We start from the raw sequence: 21,979 nt of genomic DNA on the forward strand, positions 1-21,979 counted from the left end.
CATTTCATATAAATGGAATCCTACAATGTATGGCCTTTTATGACTGGCTTCTTTCCCAAAGTACAGTGGTTTTAAGGTATGTCTATGTTGTAGTATATATGAGAACTTCATTCCTTTTATGGGGGAATAATACAGTACTCTACAGTTACAATACATTTTGTTTATTCATCAGTTGGTGGGCATTTGAGTTATTTCTACTTTTTGGCTATTGTGAATAATTCCACTCTGAACATTTGCATACATGTTTTTGAGTGGATGTATGTTTTTGGTTTCCTTGGGTATATACCCAGGAGTGGAATTGCTGGGTCATGAGGTAACTCTGTGTTTAACTTTTCAGGAACTGCCAGACTGTTTTCCAAAGTGGCTGCACCATATTACATTCCCACCAGCAGTGTTTGAAGGTTCCAGTTTCTTCACATCTTTGCTAACACTTATTTTGATTATAGCTGTTCTTGTACATATGAAGTTGTATCTTCTCGTGGTTTTGATTTGCATTTTGCTAATGGGTAATGACTTCAGCATCTTTCCACGTGCTCATCAGCCATCGTGTAGATGAGTTAGAGTTAGAGACACGTTTGTTCAAGTCCTTTATCCACTTATGACTTGAGTTCTTTGTCGTTTGGCTTTTGGGTTGTAGCTGTTCTTTGTATATTCTGGATATCAGTCCCTTACCAGATGTGCAATGTGCTGATATTTTCTCCCACTCTGTGGATTGTTCTTTGACTTTTGTGATAGTGTCCTTTGAAGCACGAAAATTTTTCAGTTTCAAGTTCAGTGGATCTGGTTTTTCTTCTGTTGCTTGGGCCTTTGGTGTCGTAAGTAAGAAACTGTTGCCTAACTGAAGGTCATAAAGATTTATACCTGTGTTTTCTGAGATTTATAGTTTTACCTCTTACATTTAGGTCTGCGATTCATTTTGAGTTAATTTTTGTCATTTTGTGAGGTTAGGAAGGCTTCCAACTTCATTCTTTTGCATGTGGATATCCAGTTGTCCCAGCCTCATTTGTTGAAAAGACCGTACTTTCCCTGCTGCAGTTTCTAGGTATTCTTGTCAAACACCAGTGTGCCAGAAGCATATGGATTTCAGTTGGGAGTCTTGATTCTGATCCATTGATATGTATGTCCATTCTCATGCCAGTACCACACTGTCTTGATTACTGGTTAAGTTACGGTTAAGTTTGTAATTACATTTTGAAATTGGGGAGTGTTGGTCCCCCAACCCTGTTCTCTTTCAAGATTGTTTTGGCTATTCTGGTTCTCTTGAATTGCCATGTGAATATTAGGATTGGCTTGTCAGTTTCTGCAAAAAAGCAGTTTTGATATCAATAGGGATTATGTTAAATCTGTGGGTCAACTTGGGGAGTTCAAATACTTTTTATGAATCCAGCTCTGCTGTTTGCTTTGGGAACTGCTGGTAACTCAAGCAGCAGAGCATCTTACCTTAAAAAGAATATTGTTTTAATTTATTAATATAGTAGGCCGTCTTGGTGGAAACATTGTAATTCAATGTTAGGCTGGAATTGGACTCTTCAGGTTCCAGGAGAACAATTAGCTATTCGTTTAAGCTGTAGTTGGCTTGGGTTTGTGTTTTTTCGGTGTGAAAGTTTGCTGATACCTTGCATGATTTGAAAAAGATGTGGTATTCTGCGTAACACGCATGATTAATAGAGAATTAACAGATCCCAGATACGAATATTTAGTTACTCAAGAGTTAGAGCATATTACAATGAGATTGTGATATTAAAATTTATGTAATTGTTATTGTCACGTCTGTCAGAAGATAGTTTAGGGTCTCGAAGTCCTGTGGGGGCCTTGTGACCATCAGTTATTGTTAATTCTCCTACATCCGTTTGGTTACTTAACAAGTAAAAATAAAGTGCCATGGGGTGCCTGCCTGGGTGGCTCAGTGGGTTAATCATCTGCCTTTGGCTAAGGTCATGATCTCAGGATCCTGGGATTGAGCCCCTCACCCCCCAAATTGGGCTGTTTGCTCAGCAGGGAGCCTGCCCCCCCCACCCCCCGCCCCGCCCCTGCTCTGCCTACTGGTGATCTATGTCTGTCAAATAAATAAATAAAATCTTAAAAAAAAAAAAAAAAGTTGCCAGGCACAGAGGACACACACGGCTTCTGTCTTCATGGACCTGGCTGGGAAACTGACAGTAAAGGTGTGGCGTGCCATGAAGAACTCTGCTGTGAAGGCGAGTGTATCATAAAGGGATTTGACTGACCTGCAGGATTGGGGGAGTCTTCTTGAGCTGAGCTCTGGAGGAAAATGGGAATTAATTGAGGGAAGAATGAGGAAAATAAGTTTCTGGTAATCGGATGAGCTGGTTATATTCTTTTTTTTTTTTTTTTTTTTAAATATATAGCTTTTGAGAAAGAGCATGTGGAGACTTGACTCTGCCCCTTAAGTGCCCTGTAATGCGCAAGTAACTTAACCCTTCTGAGCTTATTTATGTAACGTTTTTTAATCCTTTGAGGGAGTGCATAACCATTTTTATTTAGAAATACTTAAATGAAAATTTAAATTTAGGCTTTTGATTGATTGTATTTATAGAATCCAAAAATAATAATTTTGGGGGGGTCATTTTTCCATCGTTGATTACTTAGGAATGCAGGGCTAGTAAAGTGAATATTTTCCTGAACATTTTTCCTAGTCTTTGGAATTGGGATTCACTTCAGTCCATACATACTCCAGAAGCTTCTGGTCTGCAGAGGAGCAGGTATGGATGTGACTGATTCAAGGCAAGTCATACAGAATGCTGTCATCAGGCACTGGGGGGAGCCGGGAAGACTTCTTGAAGGAGGTAGAATTTGACCTGGCATCACTGACAGGCAAACATGGTAGTTGGAGGAGAAATTCCGAGCAGAGGGAGTGAAACAAAAAGGCACAGAGCCAGGAGAGTACAAGGGGCGGCTGGAATGCTGTGTGTATGTGGGTAGATGAGCCTGGAAAAGTAGGGAGGGGTCAGGGTGTAGGGGGTTGGAGAGTCAGACTGCAGAGTCTGGTTTTTATTTTGTCTGCTCTGGGAGAGGCTTTGAGAGTTTTGTTTTGTTTTTGTTTTTGTTTTTCCCTTTAACAGTAGAGTGGGATTGACTGGATAAAGTCAGTTCTCCTTTAAGTTGCTAAGAAGGGCCTCCTGCTTACGTCTCCAGCTTCCTGGCCAGTCTCCGGCCATGTGACGTTTTTGTAGATTCTGATTGGTGGGGGCATAATGTTTTCTCTTTTGTACTTGGACATTGCCACTGTCTGGACTGAGAAGCTGTACCTTCCTCCAGCATACATGTACACAAACTCAGACATGTGCTCCGCTCTGCCGGCTTTCCTCGTGCTCTGGGTTTCAGCTTCAGGGAGCTTGTCTAAGAAGCGCCTTTGAGCGTCCCTCTCTTTTCACATGGGACTGCGTGCCATTCCTGTGTGCACCCGCAGCACTGCGGTTTTCTCATGTAAGCACGTTTGAGTTTGTATTGAAGTTGCCTCTTTATTTCTCTTTCTCCCTCCATTAGGCATCTTTAGGCAGAGACTGCAGTACCTGGCACATGGAATGGGTTTAGTAAATGTCTGTTGGTTGAATGAGTGAATGAATGAAGAAGAAGAAGGGCTGGCTCTGGGAGAAAGTAGCTTCCGGCAAGAGTGTCCGTAGCAGAAAAGATCAAGTGTGACTGAGCTATCTGTGTGTGTGAGAGACAGAGTCTTGTGGGCCTTAAAGGATGAGAATAGCTGAACGGGACTCCCAGCTTTTGAGCCTCCACAGCGGAGGTGAGGGAAGGTCACTAGCCAAGATAGGCAGTCCAGGAGGACGTGTTTTGGGAGACTGGATACAAATGTATCGGTAATCTTTTAGATGCAATACCTAAACAATATGACATTTCAAATGTGGGTCCAAAATTGCATTGCATTTTTTTCTTCATTATTGAACTCTCAGAGGGGAAGGGGGCCCTGGTGATGGAGTAGCCTCCTTGGCACAGGGCAGGTGGTAGACCTGGAGGGGCAAGTAGAGATACGCTGGCATAGTCTCTGGTAGAGCGTATAAGCTCCGTGAAAGTAGAGACCTGCTTTGTCTTGCTCATTGTTACATTTCTTTGCCCAAGAGCAGTGCCATTTGGTTGAATGAATGAATCAGTTCAAAAGAATCGGAAGACATAGTAGTGAGTGAAATTGTCGTGGGAGAAGAAGGGATGTAGGAGAAGAAATGTGCCACCAGAGGGGAGAGGACCAGTGGCCACTGAGAGAGAAAGGTCAGAGGTAATAGAATAAGAAGAACATACATGCAGAGGTTTGGAAGGAGGTTATAGGTTGTGATGCTGTAGAGAGTTTGGGCAGAAAGACGACTAGAAAAAGTTACCGATTTTGTCAGTTTGGTAGTGAGGTGAAAGAATGAGGAGATGGGGCTGCAGATAATCCCTTCAGAGGCTGTGGTGATAAATGTGGAGTGTTGATGAACACGAGAGTGACACGAGAGATGAAGTCTGAGCTGAGAAGAGCGGTCCCTGGGACCTGGTGGACCACAGAGGTACACATTATCTGTTGCTGCTATCATGGTTGCCACGTACTAGTGGCATAGAACAGGGCACCCTTATTCTATGATCCAGTGGATCCTAAGTTCAGTTAGGGCTCTGCTACGTCTCCTGCCTCGCAGCCTGCAGCCAATGGGTTTGGCCAGGGCTGTGGTCTCATCTGAAGGCTCGACTGTGGGAGGAAACTCGGAATTCCAAGTCCACACGGTTTGAAGGATTCCCTTTTCTGTGGGCAGTTACACTGAAGGCCTCCGTTCCCGGCCCCACAGCCCTCTCCGGCTGTGGCAGCTTGCTTCTCAGAGCCAGCAAGGGAGGGAGTCTGCTAGCCAGACAGAAGGCACTGTCTGTGCTGCCTGATCACGGAAGTGATATCCTGTCACCTGTGCCCTGACCTGTGGGGCGGGAGGAGGTCACTAGTTCAGCTGCACACTCAAGGGTAGGGGTTACACAAGGGTGAGTGTTAAATGTTTAACATCAAGAGACGGGGTCATGGAGGGTCCACCATAGAATTTGTCCACCACAGTGCGGAGGGACAATGGCACGAGAAGGCATAGGGCTGTTCTTCAGAAAGAGGCCTGTAGGATGCAAATGGCAGGATGGGAAGTTTTGGAGGTGGAGGTCCAGGTGAGTGTTCGGATACAGTTGTTGGTGACATTTCGCAGGAGACCTTCCCTGTCCTCTCTCTGTCCCTTAACAAGGTGTGTAGGTGCCTCTTGAAGAGCTCTTTCCTGTTAGACAGATTAACAGACTGAGTTATAATTGCCACCGATAAACCCTCCTGCCTTGCTAAAATTGGATAATTTACCACCAGATTCTTGGTCAGTGGTGGCATCTGCCTTGCTTGCCATAGGATGTTAGCGAGGTAACTCACATGGAAGTGTTTTATTGGATGTAGAGTGGTGTGCAGACAAAGCTGTTAAACTGTGCCTTCTCCCCCAGCCCCAGGTTCAGTAGGATGTGCGGACTTTAATGTACATTTTGCTTGTTAACATGGTTTGTTATGTTGTACCTAAGTTATTGAACTGGGCTTTATTTAATACTGTGCTATTTTTAGGGCCTGTAGAGTAGTGTTTGCTTTTGTGATAAATGACCCCAAACTGCTGTACCTTTCAAGCCCTTGTATCCAGTTTTTATTGTTTGTGAAAAATCTGTCCTTGCTGTCCCTTGTCCCTCTTTTGCTTCTAACGATCTGTCAATTTCTAGGTATCCTTTCCCCCTTCTCATTTGTTGTTTCTGATCTTCTCAGGGCTTGGCAACCTGATAATTAAGCTTATTAGAACTGTGAGTAGTTTAATAGTAATCAAGCTAGGAATACGGATCAGAGAGCTTTCCTCACAATGAGGTGTAGGAGCTTTTGTGCGTGGACTTTGTAAAAAACTCTTTTGGCCTCAGAGTGTGTCTTGGCTTCCTTCCTAGCTCTGGCTGTGTGCGGATTAGGTGAGGTTCCCACATAGCTGAGTTCCATTCGGGGGAGTGCGGCTGCCATTTTCTTGGCATACGCCTCATTGTTCTGTTATGAGAAACAGTGTCGTTCTCCCCTTTAGTTTTGATGAGGTTTTAGTTTTTGGGCAGTAGCAAGTGGTGATGGGCGATGGGTGGTTTGTAGTTCATGGACCAAAAATACTTAAGGGGGTGTGGTACAAAATCTTTCCACTGGATCAACATCTAGGCCTGTGGGGTCCTGCAGTGCATTTCCTCGGTAGTCTTTGGGATGCTGAATGCCCGGCTTAGGTACTCGATATGCTGGGGTATCCATCCCTCAGTGTCTGCGTTCGCTTTAGCTTTTCTGTCAGTGTGCCTTGTGTACTTTCTCTGCCCAAACTTCTGCACTGCCTCCTCGTGGAGAAGCCTTACTGGGTCCTTAGGGAGAAAGCCTTTGTTCTCGAGGAGACAACACAGGAGTGTGTGGGAAGACCTGCTCCAGGTTCCTGCTCTGCTCCTTTGTAGCCAGTGGCCTTGGCAAGTGTCTGTAGCCATGCTGTGGTGTCTCCTTTTCTAGAATAGGCATCCTGTCTGCTCTGCTACCTGCTGGGGCCAAAACAGGATTTTATGTTTCTCGTACGTAATATCAAATGCCTTGTTTATTGGGCTGATTTTGTTGGTATTTTATAGTGCTCTGTCTTAGAGGAGGTAAAAAAATTATCATTAGTGCTAGTGATGATAAGTGCTGCTAAAACAGTGTAATTTTAAATTTTATGTAGTTTTTTTCTGAGTATGTTCTATTAGAATCTGTTTGTACAACTGTGGACATTTAATAAGTGCTCTTTGATTATTTTCAGAATATTGAGTATACTGGCTTCCGAGCCAAATTAAATTTATGAAAATTCTAATGATACTGTGATTCACATCTAGAAAGAATAATTTTTTTTTCATTCTGAAATCACTTTAAATACGCTTTACATGAATCTCTGGTAATAGCGAATCAATTAATGTGATTTCTCAGGTCATAAATCAGGCTTGATATATTGTATTATTAGTTCCTGGGTAAGCTTCTTAGAACTTCAGCTGTTTTGTGGTCTGTTTTAGCTAGTTGTTTGCTTTTGAACTCAATTCTAGGTGTTGAACTCAATTTGAGAGCCTAAAATGGTTTGTGCCCCAATTACCTCAGAGGTTAGGGCTTCACTTTTTTATTGAGCCGGCCCTGGTAGTAGGGAGTCAGCCACCTATCAGATGGCTTTCCTTTTAACTTGAGTACATACTTTAATTTCGTCTTTGTCCCACAGGAATGTTGTAAGGGTTATTATAGTAGCACCTATGGTATATTTTAATTTTCTTGAAAAGAGGTAATATGTGAGCACAAAATATTTTTGTCTTGCGCTGTCTACTTTTTTCCCCCCACTAACCTTTAAAAAGGATAAAGTCACTTGTGTTTAGGGGTACAGTCTCAGAGATCATTAGCCCGATTTTATGGACTGTCTCCAGAGCAGGGCCTTTGCCAGACCTTGTGCTCCTTGTTTGGCAGGCTGGTTCTCTTGCCAGAAACGTTTCAGTATCCGCTCTCTTGGTGTCTGTGAACCCTGTTGAGTATTTTTAACCCTTAGTTCTTTCTGAAGGGGTTGAAGTCGCTTATCGCTTGATTGTTAGGGGACTAGAGGATGGATGGCAGTTCCGGGCAGCATTAGGGGTGGGAGAGAGGGTGGCTGTCCTGTATCCCACCATCACCAGGGTAAGACATGGGGCCACTCTTTCGCTCTTCCATGAGCTTCTGGGAATGTCGTTCGTCTGGGAAGTCAACCATCATTTGAGCTTCCTTTGTGTGCCAGACATTAAGTATTAAGTACTAGAGATCCCGGGACCAAAAGCCAGACATCCCTTTAAGGATGTCTTTGAGATAGTCTTATTTTGAGTATGTTAGAAAAATACTTACCAGACAAGAAAAACTAGTAGATTGGTTTTAGCTGCTGAATAGCCTGAGGGATTAAAGGTGGAGTTGTAGGTTAACAGAAGGCATTTCTGAAAGGAGTGGTTTCTTCTGTAATTAAAAAACCCCCCACGCAAATGCATTGTGCGAGAGGCCGCTAGCTGATCAAGAAATCCATCTCCTCTTCCTGGGCATGTAGCCAGACCACATTTCCCAGCCTCTCTTGCAATTAGGCGTGGCCATGTGGCCAAATGTTAGCCAATGGCGCGGGAGCAGAGAAGTGTGCCACTTTAGGCCTGGCCTGGAAAACCCTCCAGGCATGGTGTGTGCCCTGTGTACAGTCTGCCCCTGCTGAGGCAGAAGAGCCTGGTGACCCGAGGAGGGTGCCGGCTCCCAGAGCTGCTACTTGGAAGGGAGCCCTCTGCTGATCTTGAACACCTGTTTTGGACTACACACCGGCAAGAAGTAAATATTTATGGTATTTGAGCCATGATACAGTTTGCTCTGAATAGCCTTCCTGACTAATCTAGTCAACACTGGTGAGTGTAGTCAAGTGCTAAATATTTCGGACTCTGCTTCAATTTTGACTGTTTATAGGTCGTGTTATATGCAACGACCAGTGAATTTCAAGAATCAGTTGAAGTCAGGATAAAATATCTGGCAAAAGTTTTTTAGTGTATCATTTCTACTGATACAAGTTCTTACGGTTCAGTGTGGCCTCCCTCTGTCTTTGATTTAATGAGCTGTGTGGGGCCTCACTTGGCTTTAAAGGGACTCTACGGAGACTTAAACATTCAGAGTCCTTATTTCAAAGAACTGTAAATACAGTTTTCATCATGCAGCTTCTCTGTTCAAAAGCCTCTAATCACTTCTTATTATGTAGCATTTTGTTTCATTTATTCCAGCATCCCAAAACTCTGTGTCACCCCCTGACCTGGGCTGCTGAAGGGCGCCCACACCTCCAGAGAGTGTGCTAGGTACACAGATAGTTATGGAGTTTCTGTACTGCTATCATCTGCTCCTTTTAGCCTTTAATAAATCATGTATTGTTTCTTCATTACACTTTTTTAGTACTGTCTGCTGGCAACTCGGTAGAGTACATTTTGAAGGCAGGGAATATATTTAATAGAGCTGCTGTTTCTCCCCTCTTGGGCACTTCTAGAGATGCTGGACACTTTGTTAATTGAGTAACCATCCCTGTAGTTTCTTTTAATTATTTTGCTTGAATTTTCTAGTATAGTTTTGTATTATATTTTGTGTTAACAGACAAATGTGCTTTTTTAGTCTGTTAGGAGTTCTTGGAATTATGGATGAATGTTACAACTGGAAGGATCTTTTTAAGTGAATTCTTGATCTTTTAGAAAAACTTCCAGTTCCTGATACACAGGGTATGGCCCTGCATCATGGCATGGGCATCACCCAGGGCCTCTTAGAGGCACAGGCAGGGCCACGCTCAGACCTGTGAATCAGAACCTGCGTTTTTAATAAGGTCCTCAGGTGACCCTCATGCACATAGAAGTTGGAGAGTCTCTGTTGAAGGTCAGCGTCCCATTTTACTCTTGAAGAAACTGGTTAAAGTAGTTGCCCAGAGTCACACAGCTGTTTATTTTAGTGGTTCCCGTCTTTGGATACATCTGGGGATCACTTGGAAACATTTCAAAACTACTGATGCCTGGGTCCCAGCCCCACACAGTCTGACTTAGCTGGTCAGGCTTGCAGCTTGCATCAGCATTCAGAAAACCTTCCTGGATGACTGACTCGCAGCCGAGCTGGGAGCTGCTTATCTGGTTGGTGAGAGAAGCCAGCTTTCTTGATGCTTCGGTCAAGGAGGCCTTTTACTCTGCGCATGGGTAAACATTCAGAGATGTTTCCCCCACCTGACTGCTCATCATCATGCATCACCCATTGTATATCCACAGCATTTACCCTGCTTAACCACTCACTTCACCCACTGGCAGGTACACCGTGAGAACAGGGCCTGCTCTTTGTCTTGTTCGCTGCTAGGTCGCAGCTCCTGGGACAGTGTCTGGCACACAGTAGGTGCCCCTTTAATATCTCTAGGACAGGTAGAAGGAGTTGTGACACAGAGGGAACTGCGGGCTGCTTAGATGGCACCAGCAGGGTGACCTGTCATTGGAAGGCTCCCGAAGGACGGTTGACCTCAAGAGTCAGCCAGGAAGGGCGGCATGAAGACGTGAAGCTGAGGGTGGTCTTGGACCCAGATCTGTCTGCCCTTGAACTTGCACTTAGAGTGTTGTCCTGGGGGCAGAGAGGCCAGCTGTTTGCTTCAGACCTCAGCAGTTAGTGGGACTGGGATAGAGGCTCCACTCTGCAGACCCTCAGATGGGTGCCCCTCTGACCCAGAGCCACCTCTGGCTTGGTTTTGTGTTGAACAGGTTTTGGAAAGCGATCTGAGGGACTTTGGGGTCCCAGAGTCTGGCCTGTGGGTCTTCAATATAAGATAGCCTTTGCTCATGGGAGTTTTCTTGTGTTTTAGCCTTTTTCCCTTGAGAACCTGGGGTTTTTGAGGATAGAATGACTTGCTTTCACTCTCAGTTTATGTGAGTGAGTTTCTTTTCTGGTTAAATTAAGACTTTATTATGCCAGTGTTGAAGAGAAGTCATGGTTGATTGTGTTATTTCTGTTACTTTTTCTTTTTTTAGCATTTAATTCTTCTGATTTGATATTTGGTATGTTTTACTGCTCATTTACCTATTGTCAAACTTTAAAGTTTAGTGTAAAAGTCCTTTTTTATGAAGCCGTTCATTAGTGTGTCCCACTGTATGTTAGTCATTTCTAAATCTTTTGACGTTAAGACCGTTGTTAGGATGTCTTGTTAAGTGGTAAACTTATACTGTCTTTTCTTGGGTAATAGGAAGCCAGAAAATGTTAAGCCTTGAATGTAGCACATCCTTTTCAACACCATAAAATTTCAAGTTTCAATTCCAAAAGGACATTAAGATGAGATGTTGAATTCTGTGGTTAGAAGGCTGTTGCTGGCGGCTCTTACAGATGTTACTCGAAGTCAGACTGCTGTCGGCTTTCCATCAGCCAAAGCCACTCTTTATAATGTCCTGTAATTCCACACACACAGTCACGGGAAGAGATGAATGTTGATTTTCCAAAGGCTTCATGAATTCTAGGTTAAGGACTAAACTTAGTCCTTAGTTTATAGGGAGAATTCTTAGGCTCAGATGTTACCACAGGTTGCTAGTCAGTAAGTACCACTGTTGATTAAATCAAACAAAGAGACATTAAAAGCCCTTGAACAAGAATTTTACAGAAACAGTAAATAATTAGGGAGCTGATGGTTATCCTGATAGCTAGAAGTCACATTGTGGAGAAAGACGTAGTCCGGTGAAGCGCTTGCTTGATCGTGGATGTAAGGAGAGGAAGATTAAAAATTCGTAGAGGTCAAGTTTAGTCAGATTTCAAGATTTCATACTCTCTTTGGCGCAAAAAATTCAGGGAACCCTCAGTTGTTAGGAAATGTTAACACTGGTAAGGATTATTCTTACTAAGCACGGAAACAGTGGCACTTCGTATTCCTGTTGCGGTTTTGAATTTCAAGCACTTTGCCCACATCATGCCCTGCGATCCTCCACATGACCCTGTGAGGCAGGAGAGGCGCCGGTGCTGCCCCTTTCTGATGAGGTCATATGGAGGGGTCAGTTTACTTTTCCAAGGATTGCTAGTGAGAGAACTGAGCCTTTCCTGTTTTAAATATAAAATGCGAAGGGTGGTGGTTGAACTTCTAAACTGTCCCTGGTTTCCTAAGTCTGCATGTATGTGGTTTGTAATGCAGGATGAATAATCTAAAAATTGTTTTAATACTGCACCTGAAGAAGGATATTTTTAGGACCAAAATAATTGACTGGCAAGACTCACAGAATTTGTTTTGCTTTTTTAAAATTCACTGTTGTGTAGATTTTTACATGAAAAGTTTAATTTTATTTACATGAAGCAGCCTGAGAGCAGAGACCTGGTCTTCCAACTTCCTCCTTGACTTACTGCACCGCCGTACTGTTAGTTGGCACCCGTTAAGTCCTTTGGAATGAGCTGGGGGTTGGGCGCACTGTTGGGAAATGGTTAGCGATGCTGTTGAAACTGACTAGATATGGCATTGGTTCTTAGCAAACATTTCCTGTATTTACAGCACATATGGTCCTTATTAAAAAATTCTGCACATGATATGTGTTCACCAGCACGTATCTTTTTTCTATACACCTATATTGTGAAACACTCTGAAGCCTTCAGAAAAATTGCAGGTGTAGCGAGAAGAGCTCTTTGCCCCCTGAACCTTGTGTGCATAAGTTGCTGGTATATGTCCTCACAGGCTTGCTTATGTATTTCCTGCAAACCAGAGGTGAAGGCATTCTCCTCTGTAACCACTGTAGTGATCAAAATCAGGAAACTAACACGGAGGCATGTCTACCCTCTGATCCTCACCTGCTCCTGCAGCTGGCCAGATGACCCCACCCCACGGTGACCTTTGTAGAGAAAGGTCCAGTTGGACTCTGGGTCACACTCTGTTGTCTCCTCATACTCCTTTAATACAGAGGAGTTATCAGTCCTTTTTGACTCTCAGGACCTTGACACTCTTGAAGATTACAGGCTGGTCATTTTGTGGGATGTTCCTTAATTTGGATTTGTCTGATGTTTCTTCATGATTAGATTCAGGTTTTGTACCTTCGGTAGGAATATCACAGAAGAGCCAGTATATATCTTTTTCAAAGATTAGTTTTACATTTTATTTTCTGTTTCCTTAGAGCGTTTCCCAAAGTGTATTCTGCGGAACTAGCACCTACTGTGTTCTCAACACCGTGCCTCCTCTAGAAGGTAGGACTCGAAAAGCTTTTGACTTACAGGAAGGGGTGGGCTTGGCAGTAAGAGTAACTCCATCATGATAGTGCAGTGGAACTAGCCTGTGGCTGGGCCTTAGGGGACCTGCATTCTGCCTTTAACTTTCTGTGTGATCTTAGATGAGTTACTTAATCCTTCTGGGGGTAGCAAAATAATACTCCCTTTGTAAAGTTTCTGGGAGGGTTCAAAAAGGCAAAGCATTTAATCACATGGGAAATTCAAAGCACTCTGCAAATGCTAGATACTAATACAATAGTTCTATAATTCTAGTATCTAATTCCAGTGACTTCGAGTAGGAGCCGTGTGGTATTGTGGGAAAAGCAACAGGTCACATTTGAATCCCATTTGAGTCACTCGCTTGGCTCCTGGGCAAGGGAATTTGAACCTCAGGTTCTTCATCTGTAAAATGGGGATAATTATGCCCTAATGGATAATTGTGAAAATTAAGTGAGAGAATGCAATGTAAAATCTTTTCTGGATGCCTGATGTAGAGTCCTGCAAATGTTTACTTCCTAATAAATAGTAGAAAATAAATTTACTTGATCACGTGCAGCTCAAATTGAAATTGAATGGAATGAAGCACCAGAGGATGCCCCGGAACCTAAATTGAAGCTATCGATTGCACCACTTCTGTGCTCCCACTTTTTCTGCCTCTGCTTGCGTATTTTAAATTGAAAATGTAAATTCCTGTTAAATAGTGAAATAATGATAAAGTTTATTGAACCTGAATTAGAAGTTGACCTAAACTCAGACCAGAGATTTGGTGGTGTGGTTGACAGGGAGAGCGGGTAAACCTGGGCCACCTAAAAAAAGGCAGGGTGAGATTTGATGATCACGCACTCTAAGAAGAGGGAAAGGGATTGTTAAATAGTGAAAACTAGTTATGTTTTCTATGAAAACAACAACAACAACAACAACAAACAAAACACCAAAAAAAACCCAAACTATTGTTTTTTGGTTTTTTTTGAACTTCAAAAGTCTTTTGGATAATTACAATTGAGTAATTCATTTTGGAGAATTTCTTTTAGAGAGTTATCATACTGATGCTTGGTACATAATTAAGCACATTGTTGCTTAATTAATATTTATTTTGAATGCATAGTGATTTGAAGGTCTTAGGTTAGTGACGGCTGTATTTGCTGCTGTGAACGCTGTGCTGACTTGAATATAACAATATGTGCTTATGTTTTCCTGAATCAGTTCCTATCCTACTAATTAAATCTAAGCACATAATAATTAGAGCTGAACAGAAAAATTGTAGAGCTTCCTTTTAATTTTACCATTCCAAGTTGTTGATCAAATATATTCCCAATAAGATTCAGCAGTTGGATACACCGTTATACCAACTTATTTTGAACAGTTTGGTCCAGAGGTTGACAGATTAATCATAATTGACTTGATTGAATAACAGTGTTCATAATTATTCATGGAACCAAATTGTTTAATTTTTATTAATTATGAATCAAAATAAAATGGATATTATCATTTCCAGGTTAGAGTTAATATAGTTAACATTTCCCTAACAGGAGTCGATAAGGGTGTTCGAAGGAGAGAGTTCTATATATCTTTTTTGATATAGATAAAGGATTTGGTAATGTGAGTTTTGTTTTTTTGAAGTAAAACATGAAAATAAGAATTCTACCTTTTGCCTAATTAACTAAGTGAAAGAGCATTTTTGCATATTTTAGAGAGTTTTAGTTGAATTGTACGATGCCTCTAAAATTATTGTTTGGAGAATATTTAAAGGTTGTCTGGAAAGGATGGTTTATTCTGTAGAATCAGAGCTGTCAGCCGGCTGCATCATCTGTCAGCTTCAGGAGCTTCACTAGTTATTTTTACTGTGAAGTAGGTTAGAAAACTATTTTGCAAAGTCATATATCATACATGCATATTTTGCTAGATAATGATAATGAAATGTTTTCCTGTCTTTGGTTGACACTTCCGTGTTGCAGTGTCAAAGGTTAACTATTTGGATTAAATGCTTAAACGCAGTTGAAACTGGTATATACCTTACTTTCACTGTTAACTCAAGATACTGTTAATAGTCTTAGTACTGAGACAAACTTTTAAAAACTGGCCCAATGATTTAATTACTGTATCATTTATAGTTTTTCCAAAAACATTAAAAAGCAGCTTTTAATTAAAAAACACAAGCTTGTGCAGTATGGCCAAGCGAGCAGTTCTTTTCCAGTATGAAAAGCAGAATTACTCTTCCATCACATTGTAACTGGAAAAAATGAAATTTGGAAAATATGAGTTTAAGATTCTTCCTGTTTGAGTTTCTAATCTTCTTTCCCCAGTATAAAAATAGCCATCTTCATAATGCATAGTGGGAAAATTTACCCATTGTTATATTTCTAAAAAACATCCAGTTTATATTCAGCATGAACCTAAAATTCTGGAAATAGCACAGTTTAAAAACTGATTCAGGGTAACCCATTGGCCTGTCGTACTCCTCTTCCTTTTGAAGCCATGACTGCACATCCCTATGAAGTGCTGTATTTGGAGTCACGATGGAGACCGTGCTTACACAGACACTCCTTTTCCTCTTGAAAAAAGCCTTTGGGCCAATTCTCCGCTGCCTGATTTGGTATCAGAGTGGAAGACAGAAGACTTTTCTGTGGCAGCTAGTTGTGCCGTGGAGAAGAGAGTCTCTTTTTCTCGCGATCCGTGCGCATGCACACAAGCGCACGTGCACATGTGTCTCTACACAGGCGGGAGCACGCAAGTCTAGGTGTATGTACACGTATGTACACACACGTAGGGGTACACACACGTGCGTATTTTATAGCCACAGGACAGCTGGGTCCCTCAAGGAGGCTTACAAGAGTAGATACTTAACATCAGGTTGCGATCACAAACAAAAATAGAAGCTGGGGTTTAATCTTCTGTTCATCAGTGTTTAATCTTCTGTTCATCATTCAAAATTATACTTTAAATAGTAGTTTTCTCGGAGATATGACTGGTCCCGTACAGTTCAGAGAAAGCCCATTGATTGAGCACCCGTGTAATACTGTTTTTGTAAAAGGCATCCTGTAAATGGTGACTGTTTGAATCGAGTATAGATTTTAGAATTTCACCTCTACTTTCAGAATTGTACACATCATAGGAGATTTAAAAAAAATGGGAATAAAACCTCTTTAAAGGAAGAGAGAAGGGAGGTATTGGCTCATGCGTTTTGGTATTCTGTGCTTTAAAGTTTTATGGCCCACGGTGCCTCCCTGGGGAGGATGAGGTGCAGGGAGCGTGCATAAGCACATAATATCACATTGGTTTTATAGAGGGTAATTAATACAGAACTTTCTATGAACATTCTCTTAGTTGAACACTTTGTTTTCTGGTTTCATAACAAGATTTTTAAAAAGTTTAGTTTTATTTTGCTGTTAAAATTTTAAGCAGTTTTTAAGTTTTTCAAGTTTTTATACTGCCTCTAGAAATAGAAGATTGGGCATTATAATTCAATTGGTTGTGTAGTTCATGGACCAAAAAAAGATTTAGTATGCTACAATTCTCTTAAGTTCCTCCCTTTAAAATATTTCCATATTATGTAGTAAATTTTTTCAGACTTTATTTCTGTGCACAGTATTTTTCTTTTAAGGTCTTTCCCTTGAGAAGAGATGTGTTAATCAGATGAAAAATGTTTGGAGAAGATTTTGTTGTGATTGTAGAAAATTTTTTATTCTTTTATGTTTTTCACATGTTCAAAAAATAGGCTATGCCAAACAAAATTACAGTAAGTGACTGGAAAGATATATTGTTGTATTTAACTTTTAATATTATTAACTAATTCCTGTATGCCTATGTAAGGTTCTTTAATCGTAAGGCATTTAAATTTATTGAATGGCAGTAAATTTCAAAGGGATTTATACCTGGAGGAGAATTGGAGATTACTTAATTCTCCCTGATTTAGAAAACCGAGACTATTAAGTAACTTACCCAAGGTCACACAATTAGAAAGTTGCAGAACTGGGTCAGAATCTTGAATTCTTGATTTGGAGTTCAGTGTTTTTATTATACCTCTTAATGTCAGAATAAGTTATTTTAACTATGATTTTCTAGAGCAAATTCAGTCTTTATTGTTTTAATTTGTTGCTCCTAGTACCTCGTTATGCATTGCACTCTTTGGATATTGGGGCTTCCATTTAGCATTACAAAAAAAAAAAATTGGACTGTGTAATTTAAAAGTTTGACCTAAGTGTGCCAAAACTGGCAAGAAATTTTGAGCAAGGCAAAGGGACTTTGTTATGGGAATGAACTAAGAAATGACCTGTAAATGAATGAATGAATGAAATAATACATAAAGGAAATGGTCTCTTCTAGAAGGTATCCGGGAGACTGATTATCAGGCAGTCAGACATACCATCTTGTCTGAAAGTAATGAACTTTGTTTGCTGTCACTAATTTAGGAGAGTTACATTTTGATGAAAGATACTACTTAAATAGATATGTATATGTAAATCAAGTTAATTAACATGGTATGTTTTTAGGTTTAGACTAGAAGGACCAGCCTCTGTATTTACCTAGGTAACTACCTGTAGGTGTAGATTCCTTATATTTATAAAATTTGTAATTTGGTTTTGAAAGGATAAGTCTCATTTGTATTCTTAGGGATGAAGTAGTATTAGCTTATGAATAAAATAGTCATATTTTATTATAATTCCTCTTCCCTAAAAAACTTAAAACTTTTTCAGCTGGTTGATAGAAGAGTTCTGGGTTTTGTGAGGTTAAATCCTTTTGCAATTTGGATGTACTTCATGGAAACCTGGTGGGAGAACCTTTAAGAGTAATGTTCTGGTTATGGGCAGCTGCTGGGATATTCCCTGTCCACTCGCTTGTCATGGAGCAAAAAAGCTCAATCTTATTTTAAAGCCTCTTAACCAGATCCTGCTGCCCCTGATCTGATCAGTGTGTAAATGAGCATTGCTAACCGAGAGGAATGGTGTCTTGGTCTCACAGTGACCAGACTTAAGCTGCTGTTTCTGACCTTGCCAGTATACTTAAAAGGAGATTTTCCTCTATTATTTTCTCTGAATCTATTGTTTTCTTCTTTATAGATGATCATGGGAACAGCAATAGTAGTCATGTAAAAATCTTTTTACCGAAAAAGCTGCTTGAATGTCTGCCGAAATGTTCAAGTTTACCCAAAGAGAGGCACCGTTGGAACACTAATGAGGTAGATAAATTTCTATTTTTAGGGGTATAATTATTTTAAGGGCAAAGTTGTTAGGTCATTTGGCATAGTATACTACCTTTTACTAGTTTTAAAATAAGAATACTGAACTAGGGGATTGTAAATGAGAAAATATTAATCTGGATTTAACAGAAACCTCCATTTCTTGAACTACCTCTAATCTGCTTGGCTTGCGTTGAAAAATATAAAATGTGCACGCTTACTTACTAAGGTAGCATGAGTTACTGTACTGTGTTTTCTTGCATTTTGGCGTCTTGCATTTGGTGGTTAACTCTGCCTGCATCTCAGCTAAACACTAGTTTTTCTGTTGTCATGAATTAATAAAGAGACAGCCCCAGTGTTCCACAAGACATGCAGTGTCTTGACAGTATGAAGTTTCTGTAGAACTGGGAAGGGCAGGCTTCTTATTAGCAAAACAGCTGTCAGTCCTCTCTGATGAAAAGAGTTTGCATGGAGTGTTTATGAGTATACCTTAATGATAGGAGTTTTTAAATTAGGAATGGAGGCTGTATGACAGATTGTGTATTTGGCATCTGATTAAAAGATTGGTAAAGTAGAATGAATGAAAGTATCTTTTTGGATGATGTTTCTTGTTTTTGGTAAGTCTTAGCCTGGGAGTCTTCATATTAAGGGTGAATTGCTTGTCATCATCTTAATTTTGAAATCTGAATATTTCCACATAGGGTAATACCCATTTAGTGTGGTGATGAGAACTGGGTATGTGTCCATCGATCTGGGAATTCTGTTCCTTTAGTTCAGACGGCTGTGATTACTGGTTTTCCGAAGTTGATCTAAGTCAGTTTGTGTTGCTGGTTGAACTTTCGCTTCCAAATTAAGTTAAATACCCTCCCCCTGCCCCCCGTATTGGGCCCACAGTTTTGTTAAAAGACACAAGAAGACAGTAGTGCTCCTTACTTATCCTGACCTTTTAAAGATTATTCTGTTCTAACTTCTTGACCTAGAGTGCTTTTGTTTTGAATTTTAAGAGGTTATATGGGTGAGAGTCTGTCTACTTAATCCTAGTTTACAGATTTCAATACTTAGTAGACCCTCATAGCTTTGATACCTTGTCTCAACTGATTTTACAGTCTTTTTAAAGTATGTATATTTGGATTATTTGCATTAATTATATTTCCCCCTTAGACAGAATACTTCTACCTTGACAAACATTAGGTAGTTTAGAGGCCTTTTGTTTTAATCAGTCATTGATTAACTATTTTAAACATGAAAACAAAGTAAATATGCTGACAATTAGTTTTAATCATAGATCATTACTCTGTCAGCAAAATAGTATGGTTTGGGAGCCATTCAGTAGGTCATAACTAGGTCATGAATTATTTAAAAACTCAGTGTGTTTCTTAGTATTTCCTGAAACATGGCTCTGCTGCCTTCCTATTGTATGTTAGCTCCAGTTTATTTAGAAATGAAGCAAAGTATGTAATTGGTATATATTTTTTCAATATTATGTTTTATGTGAAATTGGCAATTTATTTTTAATTATGACTTGAAATTATATTTGAAAACAGCAGGCGCTTAATTAAAATTCGTGGTCTTTAGGGTCTTCTGGAGCTGGAGTCGTAGAACCTGAAGCCGGTCGGTAGATGGTTCAGATCCTTGCACAGGACTTCACCTCTCACTTATTTGTCTCTGGTTATTGATATGTTCCCCTTTACTCATAGTTCAGATACATTATAAAACACCTAATAAAGAATTTTTATGGAGGATGAGCTTAAAAGGAAAATACGGGGTTGTTCCGTATTTTCTTCTAGGACCCCAGCCCTCATAGCTCCTTGGAGCTGCTAATTTAGGTCACAGTGTTGCGAAAGTCTTTGTCCAGACAGGAAACTGTGGCCACCTCTCTGACTGGCGAACCAAAAAAAGGGGGTCTGAGACATGTGGATTGTTTTGTGCAAGTTACCACTGCTGCTGGAAATGCCACTGAACAAAGTGTGTTCCCAAGGGTGGCTGGAGGCAGGATGGGTGGCTCAGCTGGCAGGGGTCAAGGCTCTCACACCCTTTTCCCTTGGACCTGTTGTTCTCTCTGTAATTTGTCAGCTCAACACGGACAAAAATTCTTAGGAGAGAACTGAATTTAAAGGCTGGCCCATATTTCATTTCAATGTAGAGGACATTGCCTTTCTTTCTTGTTTATTTTTGGCTTAAGGAAAAATAGGGGACTCTTGGAGTGACAGCCGAAGTCTTAGGAGTCCTTAATTCTGCAGAGTGTTACGTGGTGATGGTAACTGGTCCTTTTTAAAAACATTTTTTAAGACTGGCTTGGATAACGGGAACAAAACAGTCAGTGCTTCTGTTAAAGCACTTCCTTCCTCCGTCTAGCTGGGAATTGGCATTCTCCCCTGTTCTGCCGCCGGCCGTCCTGCATGCTGCCGCTACACCTGGAGGCGGCTTGTCTCTCACTGGGGCTTTTGGTCCTGTTTATGGCAGAGTCATGCTTAGTCAGAGCTGTCCGTGAGGTCTGTGGAACTGCTCACGGAGTTGAGTTTAGTCATACTGCCATTAGGAAGGGCCGCTTCCCGCTGGTTGGGAGGGAGGGCTGTGGCTTGGTGCTACTGTATCTTTGTTGAGAGGGACAGTGAGATTGTGTCCATCGCATGTTGCCATTTATTGAGCCCCTGTTGTCTGTGCTGGTGGCTGGGCACTGTGTGTAATTACTTGTGAACCTTAAAATAATGTTACAAGATAGGCCATATTTTTACTCTTTTACTCTTGTACTGATGAAGGTACAGTGGTAAAAAGTAGTTAACTCATTTGGTCAAGATAGCATACTTGTTAGGGCCAGTTTCTCTCTAAGCTTAATTTCTTGTATGTTGCTTACTAACTCTTAGGAACATTCGTTCAGTTGTTATGTTTTCTTAGCTTTTAATCAAAGACCCACAACTCAACCACATTAGTGTGCTTGGCAAATCCATTCTGTCATTTAATTTTGGATTAAAAGGAGTTAACATAGGATTAGTATCGTGGGTTCATAAGCAAATGTTTGGTGAAGCTGAAAGTCACTAAAAAGGAAGGCTACCAGAAGATAAGGAGGTCTTAGGGCCCAGCTAAGCTCCTAGGACCTTTCTTAACGCATTGGAATAGATAAAATCTCCTGCACTTCCTGAATGTTACTTGCAATTGCAAAATAAATGTTGTGTCTAGAAACCAATCACTTCGAATAAGGCTTTCTCAGCCACACACAGCGTAAAGGAGGGGTGATGGTGGTGGTGGCAGTAGTGATGGCAGCCAGCATGGACTGAGCATGCGCTGTGGGTGAGGCGCGGGAGGGTCCTTGATGCGAATACTTAAGTTTACTCCTGGAATTCATCCTGTGAGGCAGACTATGTGGTTATCCGTACGGTATCAGCCATGAGATCTGAGCCACAGAGATGTTCAGTTATGTGCCCAGGAGTGCTGGACTCAGGAGTCTAACATGCAGCTTAATTTCGGAGCCCATTCCCTCTCCAGTTCTGTCCCAAAGAACAATTCAAATAGACTTTCTCAAGATCTCACAGCTGTTTAGTGACTTCTGATCCTTTTGCTGTATAGAATTGTTTGGCTTCTTTATTTATTTACATCTTCAAGTATTATATTGTACATAAACTTAATATAGTTTTGCATTGTGTGTTTTTGTTTTTAAGATTTGATTTATTTATTTGAGAGAATGAGAGAAAGAGAGAGAGAGAGAGAGCAGGAGAAGGGAAGGGTCAGAGGGAGCGGAGCCGAGCAGAGAGCCGGATGCAGGGTAGATGCGGGACTCCATCCTGGGACTCCGGGATCATGACCTGAGCCAAAGGCAGTCACTTAACCAACTGAGCCACCTAGGTTTCTGCGTGAAGTATTTTTTAAAGGTAGTACTCATTTCAGGGTGCTGGGATGGCTCAGTCGGTTAAACATCTGACTCTTGACCCCAGCTCAGGTGTTGATCTCGGGGCTGTGATCCAAGCCCCCAAGTTGGGCCCTGTGGTCCGTGTGGAGCCAACTTAGAGGATAAAAAAGTTAACACTCATTTCTTAGGGAAGTAGTTTTGTTCTTTTTTTTTTTTTTTT

General features: G+C 41.1%; 1 protein-coding gene across 15 annotated transcripts in view; it reads left to right on the forward strand.

Moving 5' to 3' along the window:
• CAMTA1 (calmodulin binding transcription activator 1) overlaps positions 1–21,979 on the forward strand; it is an 822,863-nt gene that overhangs the window by 18,461 nt on the left and 782,423 nt on the right. For 14 of the 15 annotated variants that reach the window (XM_059374689.1, XM_059374684.1, XM_059374683.1 and 11 more), the window contains exons 2-3: positions 12,649–12,718; positions 17,797–17,915. In XM_059374689.1, coding sequence (XP_059230672.1) covers positions 12,649–12,718; positions 17,797–17,915 — 189 coding nt within the window. The remainder of the gene's footprint in view (positions 1–12,648; positions 12,719–17,796; positions 17,916–21,979) is intronic. The other variant, XM_059374682.1, reaches the window with a different exon arrangement.

Source organism: Mustela nigripes, chromosome 14, assembly GCF_022355385.1.
Source record: "Mustela nigripes isolate SB6536 chromosome 14, MUSNIG.SB6536, whole genome shotgun sequence".
NCBI classification, from domain to species: domain Eukaryota; kingdom Metazoa; phylum Chordata; class Mammalia; order Carnivora; family Mustelidae; genus Mustela; species Mustela nigripes.